General features: G+C 46.0%; 1 protein-coding gene across 37 annotated transcripts in view; it reads right to left on the minus strand.

Annotated features, from left to right (window-relative positions):
- The window catches only part of LOC138446165 (uncharacterized), an 87,978-nt gene that overhangs the window by 58,457 nt on the left and 14,790 nt on the right, over nucleotides 1-14,731 (minus strand). For 28 of the 37 annotated variants that reach the window (XR_011259178.1, XR_011259182.1, XR_011259185.1 and 25 more), the window contains one exon: nucleotides 7,225-7,373. The exons of 6 other annotated variants lie outside the window; for them this stretch is intronic. Coding sequence is in view for 2 of the 31 variants with exons in the window: in XM_069600942.1 (XP_069457043.1) it covers nucleotides 7,225-7,373 (149 nt within the window). In the remaining 29 variants the exon portion in view is untranslated. Of the gene's footprint in view, nucleotides 1-5,957; nucleotides 6,813-7,224; nucleotides 7,379-14,731 lie in introns of those variants that run through there. 3 more of the 37 variants (XR_011259195.1, XR_011259190.1, XR_011259191.1) reach the window with 2 other exon arrangements.

Genomic DNA, 14,731 nt, shown 5'->3' on the forward strand with positions numbered 1-14,731 from the left:
AGGAAGTGAGATCCAAGGGAAGGTGATTCCAGAGGAGCAAAAGCCATTCAAGAGGCATTCGTGGGCAGGTGACCCTGTACCCACAAGTGACAACTGTGTAAAATGCATCGCAGAATTGTCCTCTCAAGGGCCCAGGAAGCTGGGCATGTATGTGTTCACATGTTCTTGCCCCTTGCTGACTGGGGTTTGCTCCGGGAGGTGTGAAGTCTCTTCACACCTTCCCTGTGCTCTGTGGAGCTGGCTTCTGCCAAAGGCAGCCATGGGGCAGAGAAGCAGCAGGCGGGAGGGGCTGGTGGCTGGAAGCAGATGTGGCCGCTCACTGCTGCTGCAGGCGAGCTGAGACAGGGTGGGGCTGGGGAGCACCCACAGCCGCCGGAGCACAGGGGAGGGGGCCCTCGTCAAATGGAGGCGAGGATACATGGTGGCTTTCCAGGAAGGGAGACAGCATGAACCAGGGAAAGATGGAAGAGTTGTGTGTGGGAGAAACAGGTCTGCGGGCAAAGCCACTGCGGTGGGTGAGGCTGGGTGCCTGGAGGCTGAGGCTGGAGGGGAAACAGGGGTCAGCTTTCCTGGTGGTGGACCCTTACTCCCCTCTTTGCGTGGAACTTCTTCTGGCTTGTTTTTAGAGGATATTTCTGAATCTTTTTCCAAGTTTGTACTTCTCTTGATAGCCCAGGACTCACAGAAATGCCAATGCCAGCCTCCTTCTCTGCAGGAGTAATTCCCTCCTCCTGGGAACCTCAGATACGTGTGTGTGTGTACACATGTGTGAAAACACACACAGAGAATACATGAAAGTGAAAGTCGCTCAGTCATGTCCAACTCTTTGGGACCCCATGGACTGTATAGTCCATGGAATTCTCCAGGCCAGAATACTGGAGTGGGTAGCCTTTCCCTTCTCCAGGGGATCTTCCCAACCCAGGGATCGAACTGGGGTCTCCTGCATTGCAGGCAGATCGAACCCAGGTCTCCCACATTGCAGGTAGATTCTTTACCAGCTGAGCCGCAAGGGAAGCCCAAGCATACTGGAGTGGGTAGCCTATCCCTTCTCCTGCGGATCTTCCTAACCCAGGAATCAAACTGGGGTCTCCTGCATTGCAAGAAGATTCTTTACCAGCTGAGTTATGAGGGAAGTCCCCAAGAGAGTGATACAGATGCATAGAGGGTTCATTTGAGTCACATATGTGACCATCCTTCTTGGGACAGTCTACTGAGCATCCATTCTTAAACCACATTAAGCATCAACCCCTTTTTTTATTTGGGAGTGAATTTGTGCCAAGCATGGCAGTAAGACCCATGCAGTCTTGGCTATAACAAGGACAAGTCCACCCAGGCTAGAGGTCCATGAGTGTGCCCAGGCCGGCACGGAGCCCAGCGCCTGTTGGTGGATGTGTGCACTCAGCATGCCTGTCTGGCACATGGAGCAGTTGTGATGAAGCATGCCTGTTTCCCCCTCAACTCTTGTGCTCTTGCCTTGGCTGCAGGAATGAAATTGTTGTTTCCGTACTAAGAGCACTCAGGCGTCAGTACCCGATTTCTGCCCCACCAGTGGCCCCTCTTCCTCCCTTGGATTCTAAAAAATTTGTAGACACAACACATAATAAATGCAAATCAAAACCACAGTGAGGTACCATCTCACACCAGTCAGAATGGCTCTATCCAAAAGTCTACAAACAATAAATGCTGGAGAGGGTGTGGAGGAAAGGGAACCCTCTTACACTGTTGGTGGGAATGCAAACTAGTACAGCCACTATGCAGAACAGTGTGGAGATTCCTTAAAAAACTGGAAATAGAACTGCCATATCACCCAGCAATCCCACTGTTGGGCATACACACCAAAGAAACCAGAATTGAAAGAGACACGTGTTCCTCAATGTTCATCGCAGCACTGTTTATAATAGCCAGGACATGGAAGCAACCTAGATGTCTACCAGCAGACAAATGGATAAGAAAGCTGTGGTACATATACACAATGGAATATTACTCAGCCATTAAAAAGAATACATTTGAATCCATTCTAACGAGGTGGATGAAACTGGAGTCTATTATACAGAGTGAAGTAAGCCAGAAAGAAAAACAGCAATACAGTATACTAACGCATATATATGGAATTTAGAAAGATGGTAACGATGACCCTGTATGCGAGACAGCAAAAGAGATACAGATGTAAAGAACAGTCTGTTGGACTCTGTGGGAGAGGGAGAGGGTGGGGTGATTTGGGAGAATGGCATTGAAACGTATCATATCATATGTGAAATAGATTGCCAGTCCAGGTTCAATGCATGAGGCAGAGCGCTCGAGGCTGGTGCACCGGGATGACCTTGAGGGATGGGATGGGGAGGGAGGTGGGAGAGGGGTTCAGGATGGGGACACATGTACACCCATGGCGGGTTCATGTCAGTGTACGGCAAAAACCACTACAATATTTTAAAGTAATTAGCCTCCAATTAAAAATTTAAAAAATATACATAGTAGCAGATACATTTTAAATGGATAACCGACGAGGACTTACTGTATAGCACATGGAACTCTGCCTAATGTTAAGTGGCAGCCTGGATGGGATCGAGGTGTGGGGGAGAATGGATGTGTATATATGTATGTCTGAGTCCCCTCGCTGCTCGCCTGAAATTATCATAAGATTGTTAATCGGCTATACCCCAATACAAAATAAAAAGTTCAAAACATAAGGCATGATAGCAGAATGAAAGGCAAAGTATCACTTGACTTAGAAGTTGAGCCCCTGTCACGAAAGCAGAATGCTACAGTCACAGCATAGATGGGCCATCTGAGGCCAAGAGGACCCCTGCACCGGATGAAATCCAAAGCTTGGGTCTGTCAACATCTGGCTGCATGGATGATGCACACGGGAGGGGGATGGGGCCCAGGGAGCTGGCGTGCTGGAGCTGTGGGGCCTGAACTCATCATCCAGCCACCTGTAAGGGTGGGGAGGTGGAACGGAAGGGAGGGCATATGGATGCTTTGACTCTTCTCCACGAGGACCCTGCCAGGCAACCAACAGCTCTTCTTTCCTGAACTTTTACCATTGGAAGCTCTGACAGGGGCCCAGTGGGTAGGAGAGCGGCTGTAGACTATAGAAACATACATATATGTTTGTGGGACATAGAGAAACACGGGACATACAGAACCCAGTGCTAGAAAAATAGTGGACCATGTCATCATGTTTTATTAGCACCTAACGCAACAGTGCTCTTTCCAACTTTGAATGGAAGGATACCAGATAATGCCAGCATTTAACTGATCCTGGTGGGCACAGTAGTCCTGCAGGCTTCTGACTTCAAAAAAATGGTGCTTGGCACTGGAAATCATCATTGAATGGAGAAATTAAAGTGACGATGTAGGCAACACACTCTGCATTGCTCAAAAGTTGTCAGTGAGCCACACCTGCTCGAGCTTCCCCTCACAAAGCACTGGTTGTGATTTTCTGTGACGTGGGACACAGGATGCCTCCTGGTATTTGGGCTCACACCAGGATCAGTTGCGCAAGGGAAAGATAGGGTTATCAGTTTAATCGCCTATTCTATACCAGTTAATGCCAGCATTTAACTGATTCTGGTGGGCACAGTAGTCCTGCAGGCTTCTGACTTCAAAAAATGGTGCTCAGTTATTCTCATAGGTTATAAATGGAAGCTTTCATCTTCCTTTATCTGCCTTTAAATGATTTATTACACTTACTTGTTTACAAGCCGTTCTGTTCTGCTGGATCATAAACTTTTGGAATCAGAATCTAAGCTTTAATCCTTGTTGTATCCACAGTACCTAGCCTAGGTCCTGGCATGGTGTAAGGGCTTAATAAAGGCTTGTTAGATAATAAATCAAAGAATGAATGAACAAATCACGAACACTCAGCTCATTGTCTTACACACAGTGTTCCAACTGTTTCCAACTACACGCTGCAGTTGTTGTCTATCAACTTGGTTTCTCTCTGCCTGTAAATTTAGACACTTTGCCAACAGATTGATTATTTAAAAATATGCATTAAATAGGAAAACAGCAGGATATAAAAGGAAGAACAATGGCTTTGAAGACAGACGAAGTTGCATCTGAAACTTGGTGGCACTGTTAATATGGTTTGGGAAAATCATTTGCTCTTCCAGGCTGTATATATAGAGAGAGTCTAGGGAGTAGATTGCTGGGAGCCAGCACGGGAGATCCCACCCATGACAAGGTCATGCGGAGAGGCCTGATGGGCAGGGCGAGTCAGGTCTCAAGGGGTCCTCTGTCTGAGCATCTACCCGAAACCAAAATCTGTCTGTTGACTGTCTGCTATACTATACTCTTCCGATACTGCCACCTTTTCTCTGGAAAGAATTAACTTAGGGCTCCAGTTAACAGTCTCCTGCATATAAAAAGAATGTCTCGGCTTAAACCCCTTTGATGGCTTTCTAACTTATCTGACCGGTCTGCCGGACTGGACTTTACAATTTGCGGATTGTTTACAGCCCTCAACTGTGAGAGGCACGAAGCTCAAAACGTCTTAAAGATATAGAGCCTTTTAGAGTTAAGAATTAGTTTGGTGAAGAGTTTGTTGAGTTAATGTTTGCCACCAGGCCTCCATATCCTTTATCTTTTAGGCACCTGAGAGGATATTAATCAGTGTAAATGGGATGCAGAAATAGGAATATAGTAGTTTTGATGTTAGCAATACTAGACTTTTGAGTTAATTAATTTTCTCTTTGTTATAAATCACTGTATTTCTTTGATTGTTATAAATTGTTGTATCCTTGCTATGTAAGAATGTAACTTTATTTAGTGCTTTCTGAGAGTGGCACCAGACTTTGGGAAGAACAACACAAATAAGTTCTCTGGTTGACAGACCCTTATCAGAAAAGGGCCATAAAATGTTAATTGGCCTTCTGGCCGGAAGATGATATAAATCACCTAAGACTTCTGTATACAACTAGGTATGCAGAGAGAAAGCCTGGTCTCGATAAGAGTCAGGGTTGTTGACACTGCATAATTTTATATTATCCATTGATCTCTATGTACAACCAAAAAGCATAAAAAGCTTTTCAAACAATAAATGATGGACCAGTTTCTCAGACTAGTCTCTCGAACTAGTTTCTTGGAAATCTGGCTCCCCCCATGTCTCTCTCTCTCTCTTTCTCCCTCTCCCTCCCTCTCCTCTTCTGGCTAAATTTCCACCTGGAGCGGAGAGGCTTGCCATGTCTACTTACTTGCCCTGGCTTCTAAGATCCATGAGAGAGGGAGCCCAAGGCGGGGCACCCTCCACTATTCAAATGGGTGCTGGCAGCCCAATGTAGATGGCGCAAATATCTTGTCCTGAGGTTTTATTAGCTTTCCCCATAAACCAAGTTATTCAGCCTCTTTTCTCCACTAAATTTTCCTACTATACTATTTCTTCTTAATTTCTATTATATTTCTAAATAAATAAGTTTTCCTCACCTACACCATCTCCCCTTCGAATTCCCTGGATCCACCGGGGCAGGACCCCGGCAATAGATGTCCAGTAACTATATTCTGGGGTCTCCTGCCCATCAGGAGCGTGGGGTCTGTAGCATGATGGTTACCCTAGCAACAGACCTTGAGATCAAAATTAAGGTACCCAGTGTACCCTAATGCAGCAACTGTTGAGAAAAGTACGGAGGTTCCATTAAAAAAAAAAAAAAAGAAAACTTAAAAATAGAGCTACCATATGACCTGCAGTCCCACTTCTGAGCATGTTATCAGGAGAAAAATATGATTCCAAAGGATCCATGCTCCACAGTGTTCATTGCCACAGTGTTTACAACAGCCGGGACATGAGAGCAACCAAATGCCCATCGACAGAGGAATGGATGAAGAAGATGTAGTACATATACCCAATGGAATATGACTCAGCCATGAAAAGAACGAAACCATGCCGTTTACAGCAACATGGATGAACCCAGAAATTGTCATACCAAGTGAAGTAACTGAAACAGAGAAGGAGAGATATCCTATGACATCCTTTTTCTGTGGAATCTAAAAATAAATGATACAAACGAACTAACTTATAAAACAGAAAGAGACTCACTGAGTTAGACAGTGGATTTATGGTTGCCAAGGGGAAGGAGGGGGCACGGGATACTTAGGGAATTGGGGATGGACATGAACACACTGCTATATTTAAAATGGATCGCGAGGACCTCCTGGATAGCACATGGAACTCTGCTCAATGTTATGCGGCAGCCTGGATGGGAGGGGGGCTTGGGGGAGAATAGATACACGTATATATATACATACGGGGGTTTTGCAGTGCGATGTGCGTTGCGCAGGGGTGGGGGGGCTAAGTTTTCTCTCCTGCTTTTTTCCTGAGGGCCTTCTTTTTCTCAACCTGCAGAACCGTGTTTTTGAGAAGCTTAGTAATCATGACAGCCTTACGATAGTGGAATTTCACTGTTTCCTTGCAGTCCTGAATTGGGATTCTAGCCACTGTCACCGAGAACCGTGTAGCGACCATCCTGAGCGCCAAATTCAATGCCTTAGGACTCCTTGCCTGAGGGTCTTAACTCAAAGTTTGAGCACCCCACTCCAGTACTCTTGCCTGGAAAATCCCATGGATGGAGGAGCCTGATGGCTTACGGTCCATGGAGTCACTAGGAGTTGGACACGACTGAGCGACTTCACTTTCACTTTTCACTCTTATGCATTGGAGAAGGAAATGGCAACCCACTCCAATCTTCTTGCCTGGAGAATCCCAGGGATGCGGGAGCCTGCTGGGCTGCCGTCTATGGGGTTGCATAGAGTTGGACACGACTGAAGCGACTTAGCAGCAGCAGCATATATATATAAACGGCTGAGTCCCCCTGAAACTGTCACAATATTGTTTATTAATTGGCTATACCCCAATACAAAATAAAAAGCTAAAAAAAGACCACCTATACCATTTTTCTAGATTCCAGATGTGTGCGTTAATATACAATATCCGTTAATTTTTCTTTCAAGAATTCTGACCTGTCTTCAGCTTTCTCTGCTTTGCTGCTGTGTGCTTGAAAGCCTCTTTGTAATGCTGATCAGGAGGTCCCTGCTTTCACTCTTCGCTCTTCTTTGCCAGTTTAGTTGCTGTCTCCTTTTCACTATGGTTTTCCAGAGTATCTCTTGAGCTTAGCAATGGTCACTCTATTTCATTGCCCTTCTATTTACTCTTTGCCCCGTATTTATAAGACATCTGATACATGACGCCAACGAATGCATCCGCTCCCAGCAATAACCATCCCAGCTTACCAGCAGTGAATCTTCTCTTGCCTGGTGCTGCAGGCCTCTGTGCTCCTCTGAACCCCATGGATGGAGACCTCATCACCGATAAGTAGTTCCAGAATCTCACCTTAGCATCTTCTTTCCTAGGCACCTCAGGGAACCAGCTGCCATGGGTTCTGTTCTCCGGGAGGCAGATGCAAATGGAAATTTGGACACAGAAAATTTAATGGAGGATAACTTTGCAGGGTAGAAGGGAAGGACATAGAATAGAGAAGAGGAAGAAGTTAAGCTGTGATTCAAGCCCCAAACAGGCGAACACCAGCCCAAAAGGACCTCAGGAACCAAGAGGGTCTTCAGACATGTCCCAGATAGGGGAAGGTGGACACGCCTTGGCTCGAGAGGTCCTCTATTTCTCTTATAAAATGGACATGATTGCAGGCAAGGCAGTGTCAGAAGAGGGCTGATAGATGTTCAACTCCTGGTCAGACACCTGGGCAGGACCCCACAGGGCCCTCCCAGGCTCCTAACCTCTGCAGCCTATCACTGCTTGCTCTCTGCTTCAATGCAATGGAAAGCCAGGATTGACTGGACCAAGTGGATGGCTTCCTTAATCCACCAGGCCAATCACTCTTTCTGGAGGAACTTGGACTTGGCAGTAAGTGGGAGTTGAGACAGAAAGTCAGCCTCTGTGGGTGGCTGGCTCTGTGAAGCACGCCAACCAGGAACTCATGGGACAGCCCGGTCCTACCCCAAAGATTGTAGATCAGGGGAAGCCTGTCTGTCGCAGAGGAAGAAAAGGCTAAAATAAACCAGCAGAGAGAAGTAGAGACAAGAGTTAGGAGCCTTAGATCCTTCTGATCCCCACTTCCAAACCTACTCGTAAATTCAGCTAACTCCATGACCTTGAGCTCTCTAAGACTATATCCTTGTAACACATTAGTTCCAGTTTGCTTCGATTACATGCACCAGAAAGACCCAGTCATATGTTAAGCACAAAATAAACCTTAGCTAACTCTTGCCTGTGTGTGTGTGTACTCAGTCACTCAGTCTGACTCTTTGCAAACCCACGGATTGTAGCCAGGCAGGCTCCGCTGTCCATGGAATGTTTCAGGCTAGAACACTGGAGTGGGTTGCATTTTGTCCTCCAGGGATCTTCCTGAGTGAGGGATTGTTTAATCCTCTTGCATCTCCTGCCCTGGCAGGCAGATTCTTTACCACTGGATACCTGGGAAACCCAGCTAACTCTCAGCTTTTCCATCCAGCAAAAGTGCTGTTTGCAAGTTGCACTTGCTTTGCTGTTATTATGTTGCTTTTGTTTGTTGTCTCTCAGTCTCTTTCTTTCCTCTAACAATAACCCCTTTCCTGGATATCCTATCTTTAATGGTAAATCCTTTCAACAATGTGGATATCTGAACAAACTCTATTGTCTGAGTTTACTATTTGTCTTCATGTCTAATCAGCTCCTCCCTACAGGGGAGTCAGCATTTGGTGTAAGCAGAAGTGAATTTGAATCTCTGCTCCACCACTTACAAACAATTCAGTCTTGGTCTAGTTACTGAGCCTAGCAGAACTGTAATGATTACAGCTATGTAATGGTAATAATTATACCTCTCTTGTAAGTTGTGAGAATGTTTGTGAAACGCCTACCAGAATCTCAGAGAGAAAATCTGAGATCTCAGTGGAGATGGACCCCAGGACTCTTAGCCATTCACCTCCACTTCTTCCATTTTGGATTGTCCTTTAGAGAGACATAACAGATGAGAGTCCAGAGTGGCTTTGGAAATCATCAAATCCAACTTAGAAATACAAAAATAGAAGTTTAAAACAGTTAAAGGGCTTTCCAAAAGCCAACAGCTCAAAGCATAAAAGAATGAATTTGAATAAAGAGCTGCCGGACTTTAAGACAATCGTGTGAATGAGAAGATAAACCATAGAAATAATTAATTTAGGCTAACAGAGCTCAACTGATAAAGGATAAAGCTCAGTTTCAAACCTCCCTCTCCCACTGACTGATAAGAGACCTTTACCTCCATCACAGACCCCTAATTATCCCTCTTGCCCTCCTAAACTTTGCCTTGTACAGCACATTTTTTTCCCCAGGAAAGTTTGAAGATCTTGAAGATGCACCCACACTACCAGGAATAACAGACCAGTTGTGCCTGGACCAACCCAGCAAGTGGCTAGACAAGAAACCAAAGTCTTAGTGTCTGATATGTACATGGATTCTTTTGTGGATTATGCTGAAACTGGATTCCAGGTGGGGCTAGTGGTAAAGAATCTGCCTGCCAGAGCAGAACTAGGTTGGGAAGATCCCCTGCAGGAGGGCAAAGCAACCCATTCCATTATTCTTGCCTGGAGAATCCCATGGACAGAGGAGCCTGGTGGGCTACAGCCCATAGGGTGGCAAAGAGACAGACATGACTGAAGTGACTTAGCGCATATGCTGAAACAAGAGCCTGTGTCCTCTGTTAGCTGTGAACGTCAGCACCCCATTGTCATTCCTCACTTTGCCCACTGGGTCTGGCACAAAACCAAGTAGAGGATGAAGCCAGCCTTAAACACACCTGAAGCTTTCTATTCTATTCACTTCCCTTAAGAGCTGGAGTTATTTAAGAAGAAGGAAGAAACCAAAGCACTCTGGATTGAAGAAAGGACCCGCGGGTGATGTGAACCCACCCTCCCAGTTCATCCAACTGCTGCTCTTGCCTCTGATATCAAGGCAGCATCTGGCCAAGTGGTCACCAGACCCACCTTCCTCTTTCTGAGCACACAGTCAAACTGTATTTCCCAGACTCTGATCCTAATCTTATGGCTGGTTCCGAACTATGAACTATTCTACTCTTTCTTACTGATCATGTGCTACCGGAATGTAAAATTTCTAGTATCGAATTCTGAGCCTGCAGAGGGACTCTGATGTTCTGCAGACATCTGGGGCTTTGACCGAATGGCACCTGGATTACTGAGTCATCTGGACTTAGGACATTCAGCTGTCCCCCCCCCCCCCCATTGAACTTTATGTTGGAGGAAACAAATTTTGATTGCGTTAAGCCACTGAAATTATGGGGTTGTTTGTTATAACAACTGACATCAGTCACCCTGATCAACACAGCTACCCAACCTAATGGTTGTGTTTATAAAATAGGATTTTCCCAATAACAAGGGAATTCATTCACATCAGGAAAAGAGGTCATGGACTTGCTTGGTGGTCCAGTGGCTAAGACTGTGAGCTCTCAATACAGGGGGTCTGGGTTTGATCCCTGGTCAGGGAAACAAATCCCATATGCTGCAACTAAGAATGTGCGTGCTTCAGCTAAGAGGTCAAATGCTGTAACTAGGACCCAGCACAGCCAAAAAAAAAAAAAAAAAAGACAGCATCTGATGAAGCTCACCGTTGTTCCTTTATGCACTTGTTCTGTATTCGTACCACCCCGAAGCTGCCTTGCTCGGCCTGTATGTATGTTGTCTGATTTGCTAATTCAGTCTGGCCTTTCTGGGGCCTGGCTGTCACCAGGTGGATGAGCTTCTGGTGGAAGCCTCCTGGAACACACGGAGCTTGCCCTGCTCCCTTCTCTCCAGCGCCCTGTTTGTCTTACGCCACCCCTATGCAGCCCCTCGCTTCCCAACACTCTTCTTCGTGTGTGCTGGACGGAGGATCCTAGGTGTTTGCTTTCCTACCTTCTCCACGGTGCCTGGTAGAACAGGATAGCAGACCTGTCCCAGGAACCAAATCAATCCCTCTGGCTAACAGGCTGTTCGCTAAACTCCCTAAAAGCTCTGATGGTTTACTGGCTTAATTTGTAATCAATTTTTTTAAACTCAGAAAATTGACTGAAGAATTTACTTACAGGGCAGCAATGGAGAAACAGACAAAGAGAATAGACTTATGGACATGGAGAGAGGGGAGGAGAGGGTGAGATGTATGGAAAGAGTCACTTGCAAACTTACATTACCATATGTAAAATAGGGAATTCTCTGTATGGCTAAGGAAACTCAAACAGGGGCTCTGTATCAACCTAGAGGGGTGGGATGGGGCGGGAGATGGGAGGGAGGTTCAAAAGGAGGGGATATGTGTATACCTGTGGCTGATTCATGTTGAGGTTTGACAGAAATCAACAAAATTCTGTAAAGCAATTATCCTTCAATTTTAAAAAATTAAAAAAAGAAAATAAAGTGCTACCTTTTAACTTGTTCTTTTTGTAAATTTAAAAAAAAAAGAAAGAAAGAAAATCAACTCTCTTTCAAAACTTGAAAAATAACTATTTGATTTAGGAATTGGAAGAGAGCTTTTCTCCCTTCTGAGAATTTGTTTTATCATTTTATACCCTGGAAGATTTCCACTCCAATAACCACTTATTTAAACTTACAATGAGTGCAAAAAAAAAAAATTTGATCTGGGAACCAGGAGGCCTGGCCCTGCCCTTCCATGTCAGCACAAACTCAGCAAGTCACAGCGCTTCTCAGAGGCTTGGTTTTCTCATACACCGTGGGAAGGCCAGAAAAACATCCTTCTGGACATGGAGCAGGCGTTCTGCTCAGAGGTGACCACTCCCTCTCATTTCATTGCTACAAAATCCCCATGAACTGGGTACCAACATTTCACTATTTTTGGAGATGAAGAAGCTGGGGCTTAGTGCAATTGAAGTCGTTTACATGGAGTCACACCTGTCATAAATTGTAAAACTAGGCTTTGAAACCAGGCATGCCGACCGACCCTGAGTCCCTGTTCCTGAGCACCACCCAATAGGCAGATCTGAGATTTTTCCTCCATGGCCATTCCATGCTACAGAGGAGAGTAAATATCCTCCTACGTGTTCCCTTATCCTCTGGGCTCTCTACATATGTGCTCAGTCGCTCAGTCATGTCCAGCTCTTTGCCTCCCCATGGACTGTAGCCTGCCAGGCTTCTCTGTCCACGGAATTTTCCAGGCAAGAATCCTGGAGTGGGTTGCCGTTTCCTTTTCTAGGGGATCTACCTGACCCAGGGATTGAAATCACCTCTCCTGCATCTCCTGCATTGGCAGGCAGATTCTTTACCACTGGAAAGCCCAGGCTGTTTGTTTACCATGTTTTTTTAAAAAATAATCACCCTAATTAAAACATAGCCTCTTTGATACCCTATTTGTCGCTGTATCCCCAGCTACCATCACAGGACCTGTCACATGGCAGGGACTTCATGAGGGTGACAAGCGTTAGGAAGAAAAAGAACTATTTGTGTGTCAAGCCCCTTCCACATGTCAGACTCTGTGCTAACACCTTCAGGCATTTGGTTCTATTTCATCGTTTCTGAAGTCCTCTGAGGTCAATCCTGACGACCTCTAGAGCTGCCCTTGAGGAAACCTTGGAGCAGATCCGCTCAAAGGGATACAGCCTGGGTCCTCTGATGTCTGACGCCAAAGGCTCGTTTAGTAAAACATTGAAAACAAAGGTGTAAAAGAGTAACTTCTAGAAACCACAGACAGGAACCATACAGCAACCAGGGGAAAGGATAGGCTTCCTCATTAAAACACGCATGACTTCAGCAAACAAGCAAAGTCAACATGCCACGCTGACATGATCAAGAGCAGCATCTTTGAAACTGCTTGTATTGCAGAGACAACTGCCCAACACTTGTCGATCCAAACCCTGGGAACTGAAGCTACGGAAAGAGAGCTGTTTAATATGCAGAGGGGCTCAGCTTTGCAGGGAGCAAAGGGCCTTTATCTCCCCAAATATATTCAGGGAGTGAGCAGAAAGTAGCATTTAACAAGATTTGAAGGTACAGAAGACCTGGGCTACAAAAGAACATGTGGAATTGTTATTCAGCAGAACAAACCACCCCAAGGTTTACTGGCATAAGATCACAGTCATTTATCTAGCTCATTGTCTGTGGGTCCACTGGGCAGTCCTACGGATCCTGGCTTGATTCAGAGTCTGCATGGATGGCAGGTCAGCTGGGACCTGGCTAGTCTAGGATGAGCCTTGGCTGGAAACACTGTGTCCACGTGGTCTCAAGCTCCAGCAGGCTTTGCTGTTTTGTTGTTGTTTAGTCACTAGGTTGTGTCCGACTCTTTTGCAACCCCATGGACTGCAGCCAGCCAGACTCCTCTGTCCAGGGGATTTCTCAGGCAAGAATACTGGAATGGGTTGCCATTTCCTTCTCCAGGGGATCTTCCTGACCCAGGAATCGAACCAGCGCTTGCTGCATTGGCAGACGGATTCTTTACCACTGAGCCACCAGGGAAACCCTCCAGCAGGCTAGTGCAGGCTCAGGATCCACTGCACAGGAAAGGTGAGGCCCAGCTCGGAATGACATACTGTTCCTTCTGCCACATTCCTTTGTCCAAAACATGTCACCACCTCAATTCAAGATGTGCGAGAGTAGACAGCACTTCTGATGGAACGAGCTGCCAGTCACATGGTAAGGAGTGCGATACGGAGAGAACAGCTGTGGCCATTTTTGTTGAGATGGACCACGAGAAACCTCAGACTAAGAAACATCCTCAGATCTCATGGACCCCAAGAGGTCAGAGATTTTTAACTGCCATCACACAACAAGGCATAGTCCGAGCCCAAAATACAACAGGAGCATTATAGAGAATATGAATGTAGTGAACCCCTACTTAGCACCGTGGCAGGTCTTTATACACTGGATCTCACTTAATCTTCCCAGTAACCTGGTGAGCAGCTTCTGGTGCAATCCCCAGGTGTTTAGATCCTTGGGGTTTTCGCCTACCCAGCCAGACTCCTCTGCTTTCTTCAGTAACAGCATCCCAACATTCCTTTGAGAAAATGTGGTTCTTTCATGTTCTATTTATGAGATTTGATAGGCTTGACCCCTTCCCTGGCTCCAAAATCAGCTCATGACACAGCCTATTAAGGAAGCCCCTCTCTCTAGTCTGGGGTGACATGTGGACCCAAGGCAGATGCATCCTGTCCACCATGGGAATTCCATGGAAAAAGGTATTCCTCTCACTGTGGTTAAGGACGCTGCAGCCTAGAGCTGCCAGTGGCCTTTGCATCACTCAGGAGGGACTATCTGGCAATGATCCAGCATGGACAAAGTGGGGAGAGAGCAGCCCAGACAGAATCCCAGAGAAAGTCATAAAGAACCCAAGGATATAGGTGTGCCAGGAACCAGGTTCACTCTGTGAACTTTCTGGTCTTCTGGGGAAGTTAATTCCATTTTTCACTTAAGGCAGATGGAGTTAGCTTTCTGTCAATTGCAACCAAAATCATGGTTAATAAACCAATTTAAAATATGCCTTTATACCTGAACTTGTGGGGCTTGGCTCTGTTAGTTAAGTTCAGTTTTTCAGTCGTGTCTGACTATTTGCAACCCCATGGACTGCAGCACACCTGGCTTCCCTGTCCATCACCAACTCCCGGAGCTTGCTCAAATTCATGTCCATCGAGTAGGTGATGCCATCCAACCATCTCATCCTCTGTCATCCCCTTCTCTTCCTGCCTACAATCTTTCCCAGCATCAGGGTCTTTCCTAATGAGTCAGTTCTTTGCATCAGGTGGCCAAAGTATTGGAGTTTCAACTTCAGCATCAG

This window comes from Ovis canadensis, chromosome 9, assembly GCF_042477335.2.
Source record: "Ovis canadensis isolate MfBH-ARS-UI-01 breed Bighorn chromosome 9, ARS-UI_OviCan_v2, whole genome shotgun sequence".
In the NCBI taxonomy this organism is placed as follows: Eukaryota; Metazoa; Chordata; class Mammalia; order Artiodactyla; family Bovidae; genus Ovis; species Ovis canadensis.